Source organism: Excalfactoria chinensis, chromosome 1 (assembly GCF_039878825.1).
Source record: "Excalfactoria chinensis isolate bCotChi1 chromosome 1, bCotChi1.hap2, whole genome shotgun sequence".
In the NCBI taxonomy this organism is placed as follows: Eukaryota; Metazoa; Chordata; class Aves; order Galliformes; family Phasianidae; genus Excalfactoria; species Excalfactoria chinensis.
In genome coordinates, this window is record NC_092825.1 from 45,418,976 (window position 1) to 45,429,894 (window position 10,919).

Genomic DNA, 10,919 nt, shown 5'->3' on the forward strand with positions numbered 1-10,919 from the left:
AATCTGCATTGTGTCACCGGACCTTTATATGGCCTTTGGAGAGCTGAATGCGCAAATAGATCACAAATGCAATGCTGAATTGGAGCAGTTCGATTTTCACCTGCTCAAGGGGCACTTCAATACCATTACTCATCCTCTGCTGCCACCGTATGGCCATTGCATTTATCGTCATGGCTGTGCGTGCCCACCTCAAAACTTCTCATATCAACTTACTATTAACAGGCAATGAGAAGTGGACTTCGTTTATCTGCATCACAGTCTGAATGAAACTCTTGCACGGAAGTCTTACCAGAGGTTATGGGGTTTTAGCACGTGAGTAACTCATTGCCCTTTAATTGGAAGGGTGACTGCAAAGTGGCAACCAGGGAGAGATTTTTCTCGACGTAGAATCTGCATTTACACACTCATTCTGAGTGCAACCATGTAATCAGGTCAACAAGGTGCCACTCTGCAGTAGTTTAGGTGGAGAACTGTCAGCATGCTATTAGGACCTGGGAGAAGATAAAGAGAAGAGAGATGTTTATGTTATCACTGCCTCCAGATGGGATCCCGACCTACCGTAAGTTTCTGGGCAAGCTTTATCAGAGCTCTGCACGTCATGAAAATGACTTTTTAAACTCTTAGCCAGGGAGTTCTCTTCACACCAACTTCACATATACTCCTTAGGAGAGAACTGTCTTAAACCACTCCAAGTCAGTTTCCCTTCACTTTGCAAGAGCAGGAGTGAGAGATACCTTGGAATTAAGAGAATTAACAAGGCAAAGGAGAGCTGCACTGGCTGAAGTTGGAGTGAAGAAACAACTCATAAAGTCTCAGTGCATCTAGACTCTTGTTTGTGGATTATTGGCACACTTCTACCAGTAAGCTGACTGTTGGGCTTGATCGGCGACATCTGAATTGCTTTAAAAATCCACTGGGTGATCCTTGGTGGAAGAACAGGCACCAAAACTGGAGAGTAAAATACAAGCTTCAGAACTCAAGAAAAGAAGAGAACAAAACAAATGCAAGGGGTCTTTGCTTGAGCTCAGTGTTTTTTACGATGTCTTGGGAGGACTCCAGGATGTCAGCACTTCTGCTGGCCAGCATTCTGTTGCAGATCTTGCAAAGACTGGTAAGAGGGGTAAACACTGTGTTTTATTTGAAATAGTGAAATCATTTTTCCTACTGAAATAAAACTTTCTATTATTATTATTATTATTATTATTATTATTTTAAATAAATTTAAAATATAATCTCTTAGGAGCTTTGGATTAATTCTCATGGAATTGTTCCTCTCCTTTTCTAGCCTGTCTTGGTTGAGATTCTACCAACAGCAGTATGTTGTTGGATGGGGCAATGACCTTATTGCTCTACTTACTCCTTGTGATTTTTAGCTTCCCCTCAAAGAAATTACAGTATCATTGAGAAATAATAGGAATTCTGATATAGACTAACATCAGAAGGTAAGAAGGGTGCTGGATAATTAGCGTGTCTTTTCACAAACAAAATATATTAGAGATTATTTTCTTCTTACAGCACTGGGCTATGTAAAACCTTACTCATGTTTTTAATGTTTATTTACATGACAAGTCCACCTGGCCTCATTGAGAAAAAGTGGATAAATAAAAGTTTTGGCACAGTGCTGCTGTGTTCTCCTTACTGAACATCCTGCTCTGGAGCCAGAATATGTCTATGGGGTATGATAAGACAGAAGGAAGAAATTCACCTGTGAGATGTGTTCAGGCTGTACTGCCCTTAACATGATATTTTGCTTATTCTTTCTTTCTTCAAAATCACTTACAAATCATGAGCAGAATATTGAACTTCATGCACTATAGGTCTGTCCTATGAGTGCTATTCCCTTGCCCTTTGAAGTGAAAACTATCCATAAGTCTTCAATGCCATTGATCTCCATAAAATAAGAACTCTGGCACTCGTTATTTGCTGAGATGGAGCTTGGACCCAAGGTTGCTCAGGAAGGGCTAGTCAAAGATGCCTGCTTTCTGTGCTTTTTCTGCCAATAATGAAAAACTGAAGGGAAAAGGTTGGGGAAAACCTAGCTTGAATTTACAGAGATACACACACACTGAAAAATCACACCTCTGATGTTAACCATAATTTGCTTTTGAATTGCAGGTGGTGTCCCACCTTATGATGGATATGGCTCTACATGCCTTTGATGACCAGTACCTGGGTTGCAGAGAGCAAATGATGGAAGAACTGGAGAGGGGAGACTATTTCCAGAAGGAAATAGCTGCTAGTAAGAACTATTCAAGCCTCTGGAAGAAGGCTCAGGAAGCTTTGTTGAAGAGCCCTGTAGGTCTCCTGAGGGAGATGCATGACAGCCATGCGACCGTTCTCATGGCTTACACCATGAATTCTTCCTTGCACTCTCAGCTGAACTGGGCCACATCCACAGCAGGAAAGTCTCCAGAGCATTACAGACACAACTTCAGCTTCAAATATTTTCATTTTTACCTAACAACAGCTATCCAGATATTGAAGCAATGGCAGAGCAGCAGGGACAACGTAGGGAGGCGTCACTGCTACCGGGTGCACAGGGGTGTAAAGGACTTATATATTGAGGCCTCAGTTGGTAGCATGGTGAGATTTGGCCGTTTCACCTCCACTTCTCGCCTCTGGAATGAAGCCCAGAAATTTGGGAATGAAACTTTGTTTACGGTGACAACCTGCCTGGGAGCAGCTATGCAAGGCTTTTCTTACTACACATCTGAGAAGGAAGTCCTCATTCCCCCTTACGAGATATTCCTTGTCAAAAACTTCTTTCGGACACAGCATGGTAACCGGCTCCACCTGCATTCTGTGGGGAACTACAGCAAGTACCGCTGCCAGCTCTTGAAAGGTATTGTATATACACCCTTTTTGCAGGTGGGATGTGGGCCAGCCTGGTCTTCAGTAGCTCCATCAGCCCACACCAGATGTACCTATAGAGGGCCACCTGCTGCACAGCAGGTCTCAGGGTTCTTTGCAGCTTCCACTTGTCTGCTATTGCAAGGATGCTGCAGGACACATGCATCATGTTCCCAGCCTCCCTGCCTCCCTTATTGCAAGGGCAGATGAGATTTGCTGGCAACTTGAATACAGATGCACATCAGGCCTCAGGACTACATAGGACTTTGGTGCAGTACTACTTTGGCAGGCTCAAATAAATGTAAACAAAACTACCCTGCTTCACACCTGTTCTCCTTCCTATGGCAGAAGACAGGAGAGGTATTGATTGGCAAAACACACGGTGTCAGTTTCCTGGCTAATGAGGTAACTCTTCTGTTGGAAGATCTCGATGGGTTTGTTCCACAGCCCTGTCCTAAGAGTGCACCACTAATATGAGATCCTTCTTTTGTCCCTTTGGAATGAGATTTTTTTTACCCAGCTCTAAGCCAGAATAGTAGGTAGACTTGAGGAAATGTCTCTTTGGGGCAAAGGGTGCATTAGAAAGGGCAGGAAGTCTTAGGTAGTCAAAGGAGATTTAAATGACTGATCTCTCAACTTTCTTTCAGCTTCAAGAATCAAGAACAGTGGTTCTACTGCCTCTGCCTCCTTCATTCTTCCTAGTGTAATTGGCATTTTCTCGTGCTTGGCCAGGCAGTGACCGATTCTCTGGCTACATCCAGATACATACACTGGAGTAACAGACAAGAAAAAACAGCTGGGTGAACTGTTTGGCTTTCTGAGCAGCTCCATGAAAGCTTGATGCTGCCATTCCATTGGAAATCCAATGTCAAGAAATGCAGAACTTTAGGCACCTGAGAAATACTAGCACTAGAAATGAGGGCACTTAGGATATGTGAGTGTCTTTACTTTTAGGGAAGACTGAAATGAGTTGCCTGACACTCAGCATTTCACATCAGATATAGACACATGCAATGGCAGAGACCATCACGTAATTATTTAAATGTAGTAGCATGTTCTAGCAAACTGAACAGCTGCTGCTGCAGAAATCCTGAAACGTGTCTGCCTGCACAGTTTGAACAGATTTAATGCTAAACTACTTTACGATTATCTTGTTCTGTATGTATATTTCACACCACAGTTTTGTTTCGTTTGCTTTACCATTCATTTCAAATGATTGATCAGCAGAACTTTATTGTTATTATTCCTAAATGCTCAGAGGCACTAAGTACAGAATTCAGAAAGGGCTGGGAAGATGAGAAACAGCTGTCACAGGTACATCTTGATTGTATGTGTTCAAGCTTGCTCGAACTTCTTCCTATGTGAGAATTAAAGGAATCAAGGTGGACTTGTGACACGTTGGCACATTCATGTCTCTTGCAGCTTTTCTGTTATTGCTGGGATGCAGTCTTCAATCATTTTAACAAAGATCTGGAATGCCTCACATGGCGGCCTCAGCACCCTGAATGCCTCCTCTAAGCTGTCAGCTGCTACTTTCAGGCTTTTCTTTATGGATCTATGCCCTCGGAGGAGGGTCTGTATGAAAGCAAAAAGTGATGAGTTGGAGGATACAGAACGAAGCCTGAGCTCTTGTGATGTTGCACCTGAGGAGGAGCTGCCTCCTGTGATGCTTGGTGTCCCGTTCTGTTGCAGCATCTTAATGATATCAGCATAGTCCATGAGGAGTTCTGACATGTGGAGGGATAAAGCAGGTGAACTCAGTAATTGCTCCATAGCAGCCTCGACTGTGCCAGGGAAATTATCAAGTTTTAACAACACTGCAACCAGTGCGCCCAAGATACCTCCTATAATCCCTTTATAATTTTCATAGATGTCTTTTACTGCAGCCATTTTTTCCTGTAGAGAGATGATGGGGCCGGAAATTCTAGCATACAACCTTTGCTTCATGCTTTCCTGTACATCTTTGTCTTTTGTTTCCATTGTGGCTTGCATCTCTTTTAAAGCACCAACTAGGAGCTGCAGGTTCTCTTTAATGCTGAAATTTTCTTTTACTGTCATGATGGGGAAGTTGGTGCCAAGATGTTGATTGAGGATTCGGAATATTGTATTGGTTGCAGAGACATAAATGTACACTAATTCATACAGATTCTGGCAGGCCTTCACCAGCCGATCTTTATCGTTGCTAAAACCGAGGCGGGCTAACATTTCTGAAGGAGGTGTCTGGCTCTGGAAAGCAAACAGAGGAAATTCAGCTGACACAGAGGGAAAATACAAATATTTTCAGCTAGAATGTCACATTTCTGAAACGAATATTACAGATTATCAAACCACCTTACTCTCCCCACAAGACCTCAGTGTTAGAAAAAAAACCCACAGAAAAAGCTCTTAATCAGCCTTTGCAGTGATCTTACCAAACTGGCCTGCAAAATATGGTGTCAGAAGCTGCAGGTATGGTTATTCTTATGGATGCAGGAGTTATGAATCTGACCTTCAGCATGTCATCTGAAAAGCAATAGTAGAGGTGCAGATGAAGTATTTTCACCGCTGATATTTATTGGTAAAGTTGTCTAAGTCCTCTCAGGCAATCTACATTACATCATCCTTAGAACTATAATCCTTCATTTTGTATATAGTAGTGGGTATGCACAAAAGTAAACATATTACAGGAGTCTTCACATGTTGAGCTTTTTTTATTGTTCTGAGAACAGTAAATTGTCCCATCCCCTTTCAGCAGTGACTACAGATACTTCTGACATAGGCAGATGGATTCATGCTGTCCCTATTCTCTTCAGGAACAAAAGGCCTTTGGAGGACCTAACAATTGTAAACTAGCATGAAATAAATTGCAATGTGTTAAAATTAAAAGGAAGGGGAAATGAGGAAGAAAATGAGGAGAACTCAGGTAAACATCACACAATAAAATAAATGGCAAGCAGGCAGGCAGCAGGACCCAGCTGAAGTCCAGGCTCTGGATCCCAGACTCATCACATGCTGCTGGAAAACACCAGAGGAACACAGTGGAAACAGGATGAGATCACTGTCCTGTACACATTCAGCTGTTTGAAAGAGCACTTGGGCACAATCAGGTAGGCAGTCTGAATGTTTAACTCGAAAAGCCTCTGGGAAAAAAACATGCCTGGAGTTGGAGAAATAGACAAGAATATGGAAATGTATGAAGCCTGCCTAACTCTAAAAAGTGAATGTTAATGAAGGGTCAATGCGAAGAATAAGAGATAATATATGTTTAAGGGACATAACATCAAAAGAAACTACTGGATGCTGAAAGAATCGTGCATAGAGAACAGATGCTATTGGTATTCTCCGTAGCCTTCTAGTAGGTAAAACGTTAATTGAAATGCTCTTTCTCTTAGCACATTGTGTCTTCTCAATTTGTATAAATGGGGATTAACAAATGACCTTTCAACTTAGCATCGGTGAAGTGGAAAAGATTAATATAATACTGAGCCAGAGTACAAGCCAAAAACATCCCAGAAGCATAAGGAAACATACCTTGAGCTGGTAGGACTTTTTGTTTCCTGAAAGACAAAACCTTTCATTGTATGTAACCTTTGCTTCCTCTAGCCTTAAGAAAGATAAGTTAAAGAGTTTATTCCCTTGACAGAACTACAAGGTAAGTGTCTGAAACAACAGTGTACTGTGCAAAATAGTGTGGAAAGAAATCATGAGAGAACTGCCTTGTAGTTCAACAGTAACACTGAAAGTTGGCTAAAGGAATGTTAAGATTGTTCTGTTTTTCTATAGTGATCTTGTTGGGGAATATGTATTTAGTGAAATACAGCTGGATTCACAGTTAGCTGATAATGCAGGAACTACAAAGGACAAAAATGGCACAAATGTATCTTTCAGTGAGAAAAGTCTAGCTTGTCTCCTACACTTGATTATTTGTAGCTGTAACTGCAGTATGTGGGCACTGAGAACAAGAGATTTATCTTGGAAATACTTAGCATTGGCTCGATTTGCAATAAAAGGGTTGAGAAAGCATCACCAAAGAAACCGGTCATCCTACCCATTCATTGTTTGTCTCCATTGCAATGTAAGATGAGGGTGCTGAAGTCAAAATCGTTTTTATTTTGCAGCTGGTGATGGGTTAAAAGAAAGTGGTATGGAGAGGGAGTGTGGCAGCATAAGTGGGGCAGATCCTGCAGGTTGCTGCCTGCTGCTCTGAGGCAGTCTGACATCCCAGGCATCCTGCAGGAGTTGACATGGCACACTGAATGTCAGGGGGCTGCCTGTAGCTGCTTGGCATTCAGCTGTGAAAAATCAACAGGGAATTCATGGCATTAGGTGGGGATGTGATTAGGAACACTGAAGAAAGAAGCAGTGAAAGAAGAGGGGCTACATATCAGGAAACAAATCACCTTGGGAGTTGTGTGTAAGTGATATGGGTAAAGACGGGTTTGTTATAGATAATTTTGCTACTCCCTATGAAGTCCCAAATGTGATTTAATATGCATACAAATTTCCTATATTTCTCTTGAATGGGATAAGAATTAAACTACAGTGGCTTAAAACACCCTCACGCTGATACAGACTGCACAGTCATTATAGTCACTGAAAGATCAGATGCCACTAATTGAAAAAGTAGGCTGACAGGAAAGTATGTCTAGAACAGGCCTTTCATTTCCACACCTTATTTTAGATTTTGCTGACCAGATGAGCTTTTCCTGTTCTCTGATGAACTAGTTCAGCTTCTACCATCTGCAGTTTCCTAAGTGAGGGAAGACTCATGTTCATTTTACTGATCTAATTGCATATTTGTTAGCTGGTTCTGATGCTCTGAGAATGTCCAATGTCTCATAAGGTTCTTTTTGAATAATTTGGCTAGGGATAGATACATAACAGTGTTTAAGATTTATGGATATACAAGCTGTGTCTTTGGATTTGATTTGCCAAGTATAAAAAGAACTAATGAGGCAGAGACAAAACAGTCTACATTTCACTGCTTATTAAGTGCTGGGATTATGGGTGTTAAACAGAGTGAGAATCTTCTTTTCTCTCTTGAAATAGTTTATTCCTGAAGAATGGCACTGAGTGACCTCATTTACCCAGAAAACCCCAGGAGACGGCAAGAACTGATCCATCTGCACCAGGAATTGCTTGGCTGCATGTCCATGAATTTCCATGCAACAAATGAGCTGGCTGAAGTTCTGAATGCACACTTGGGGTGTACTATCACCCACATCAAGATGAGAGAGAGCAGCACTGTGAAAGAGAACTGTGATATTATCATTCGAGCGATGCGTGAGATTCAGTGTCAGGTACAGAAGATTGATGGTGAGATGAAGAAGAAGCTGGAGCCTGTGCTGTACCAGAAGCTATACGACATCAAAGAGCCTGAGCTGGAGAAAATTGCAATAGCCCATAAAGTTTTTTCCATTGTTCTTGGAGAAGTGACTTCAACTGCTGGGATGGTAGCTGTCAAACTGCTTAGCTCCAACCTTATCACTATCACTGTCTGCAAACTTGTCAGCCTCCTCGCGCAGATTGGGGCATCTGTTCTTGGGGGAATCAGCATTACTGTCCTTGGGCTCGGCATGGAAATGATTCTCCATGCCATTCTGGGAGCTGTGGAGAGGAATCAGCTGCTGGCAGCTGTGAGGAGCTATGAGGAGCACCTGACTGAGTTTAAAGAAGCCTCAGAAAAATACCAGCATGCCATACATGAAGTGACTTCTTTGGTCAGACATCAAGTTCAGTGAATGGAAAGGCAACCCTTTAAATATGTGGCATGTTTTCTTCAGCTGTTTTCCAGAATGCATTGTAGATGAAATACTATTAGTACTGGTGACAATGATACGCATTGCTGGAGCAGAAGTGGTGAGAAGGTACCATTTTTCTCTCCCAGATTTTCTCCACCAAAATGACATTATAACGGGAGAAAATGATTTCAGCAAAATAACCCATATAATCATCTGGGCAGCTGTCGTCGTTAAACTCTTAGTGTGGATTTGTGCTAAATCTGACAGGCTGAATTCTCCATTCATAGAAGCGCTTACTAGCTGAAGGACACGTAACTCCTATTTCCTGTGCCATTCCTGCCTGAGGAGCCAGACAGATCTTTATATACATTCTAATATTAGCAGATTAACAGATAGGAAAATCATGGGCTTATGAACACAACAGCTGTAGTGCTCCTAGAGTATCTAACTGTGAGCAACATCTTGTTATCAGTATTGTCCTGCTCCTGTCCACTCACAGCTAGATATTCCTGTGCATACTTGCTGCTTTATTGATCAAATGGCATTATATGCTTACACAAGGATTTGTAAGATTACAGCCCTATTAATGAGCTAAATTTACTTACAAGTGCTTTACGAGTCACCAGTGTGGGACTGCCAAAAATACTCTCATTCTATATTTCACAACTTGCCACCAAATGGCCTTATTGTGCGGACTTTCAGCACAAAGCCAGAAGCAAGGAAGCAAGGGCATGATCTGCTATCAAGCTCTGATTTGCTGTGGTTTGCTTTTTTTTTTCTTAGAATATATATATATATATATATAATTTAGGAATTAATAAAAATATATCTAAATATTCTCAGAGCTCTCTTTCCTACATTTGGTTTATTTATTTGTTTTAATTGTCATGAGAAATCAATCTCAAGCCAAATCAAGAAAAAAGATATTAAAATCCTTCATTATGGATGCAGCTTATAAATTCTTCGTACGTGCTTGTGAAAATTCAGCATCAAATGTTGGTTAGATTAGTGCCTGCAAAAATGAAGAGATGGGTGAGATTACATCATGGAAGCTGTCCACTGCCGTCTTCCATTCTGTTTTGGTGCTGTGTGTGTGTGTGTGTTTACATCCAATTATTTTCCCCCTTTGCTACTACTCCCACTTTATTGTGTTTTCTCTTTTGTTTTCACCAACGTGGGAGCCACTAGATGGCAGTGCAGCTGCTGGCCCTCAAGCATCTCTGAGCCATCAGTGACAAAGTTCAGATGCCAGAGAGGCCATTGCTGATTTGATTAACTGGGACCAGCACAAGCTACAGGCTGGGCAGTGTGAGCCAGGAGAGGCAACTCAGAGGAAGCAAAAAACATTGCCTTACCTAGACATAAGCTTTTGTGTTGGCATGGTGACCTAAAGCATCTTGTTTAATGTGTAACAAGCCTCACTCCTGTCCTGTACAGCAGTCAGTTTAGGGGCAGCTGTTTAGAGGCAAGAGGCTGTACAAACCACAACTGCAGAAGCAGTGCCATTTTGAGTGTTGCAGAGGCAGGAGTTCTTCATTCCTTCTGCTGTCTGTGCACAAATTTATTCTAAGTTAGGGAGAAAAAGCATGAGCTTGCTACATATCTCTATGAGATTGTTAGTCACTGCTGTAGGAGAAAAGCGTAGCCAAACAGAAACAAATCTATTTACAGGGTGCTTACCCACATTTTCTTGAACGCAAATTCTAAGCAGTGCCAGTGGTAGCAGGCCACACACAGTGAAGAGCCTAAAAATACAGTTTCCATTCACCTTTTGATTGATTCTTGATCCTGCTGGGCCTAGTGGAAGGATGTCTTCCATGCAAAAGCAGGTGCCTGAGGTGTCCTCATGTCCATAAGATGCTGAAGATGCTGGAGCCCAGCAGGCCGGAGCCTGCTTAAGGGGAAGAAGGCCGTGAGCCCACAGAAGCCTGGCCAGAACCCCAGGGAGCTGACCTCACAGTGGGGCATAGCACCTCCCAGCCCCACAAGGCAGTTCTAAGGTTAAAATAACCTTAACAACTTCCTTTCCACAACTCCATAAAGAGAACAAAATATCGGTGGGACTTGCTGATATCACTGACAGTTGTGTATTATACTTTTCTAACAGTCAGTAGACGTTCATGCGAGAAAGCAGTTGTGGTCACCATGGTAACGCTTTGCCCCGAGCCCAGTATTCATAGAATCATAGAATCACAAGGCCGGAAAGGTCCTACAAGATCATCTAGTCCAACCACCCTCCCTTTACCATACCTACAGAAAACCATGAAACCATATCTCTTAGCTTCCTATGCAGATGCCTCTTGAACACTGCCAAGGATGGCGACTCCACCACCTCCCTGGGCAGCCATT

General features: G+C 42.2%; 1 protein-coding gene across 2 annotated transcripts; it reads left to right on the top strand.

The window, feature by feature from the left end:
* Window positions 1-606: 606 nt before the first annotated feature.
* On the top strand, window positions 607-9,208 carry SMCO3 (single-pass membrane protein with coiled-coil domains 3). 2 transcript variants are annotated; one of them, XM_072349657.1, is made up of 4 exons: window positions 607-1,111; window positions 2,116-2,842; window positions 3,498-5,936; window positions 7,879-9,208. In XM_072349657.1, the coding sequence occupies exons 1-3, from the start codon at window positions 1,040-1,042 to the stop codon at window positions 3,587-3,589; spliced, it is 891 nt and encodes a 296-aa protein (XP_072205758.1). In that variant the 5' UTR covers window positions 607-1,039; the 3' UTR covers window positions 3,590-5,936; window positions 7,879-9,208. The 2 variants fall into 2 exon arrangements, with proteins under 2 accessions (XP_072205758.1, XP_072205767.1); XM_072349666.1 differs by lacking the exons at window positions 607-1,111; window positions 2,116-2,842 and having other exon boundaries at window positions 5,805-5,936; window positions 7,879-8,701.
* Window positions 9,209-10,919: the final 1,711 nt, after the last annotated feature.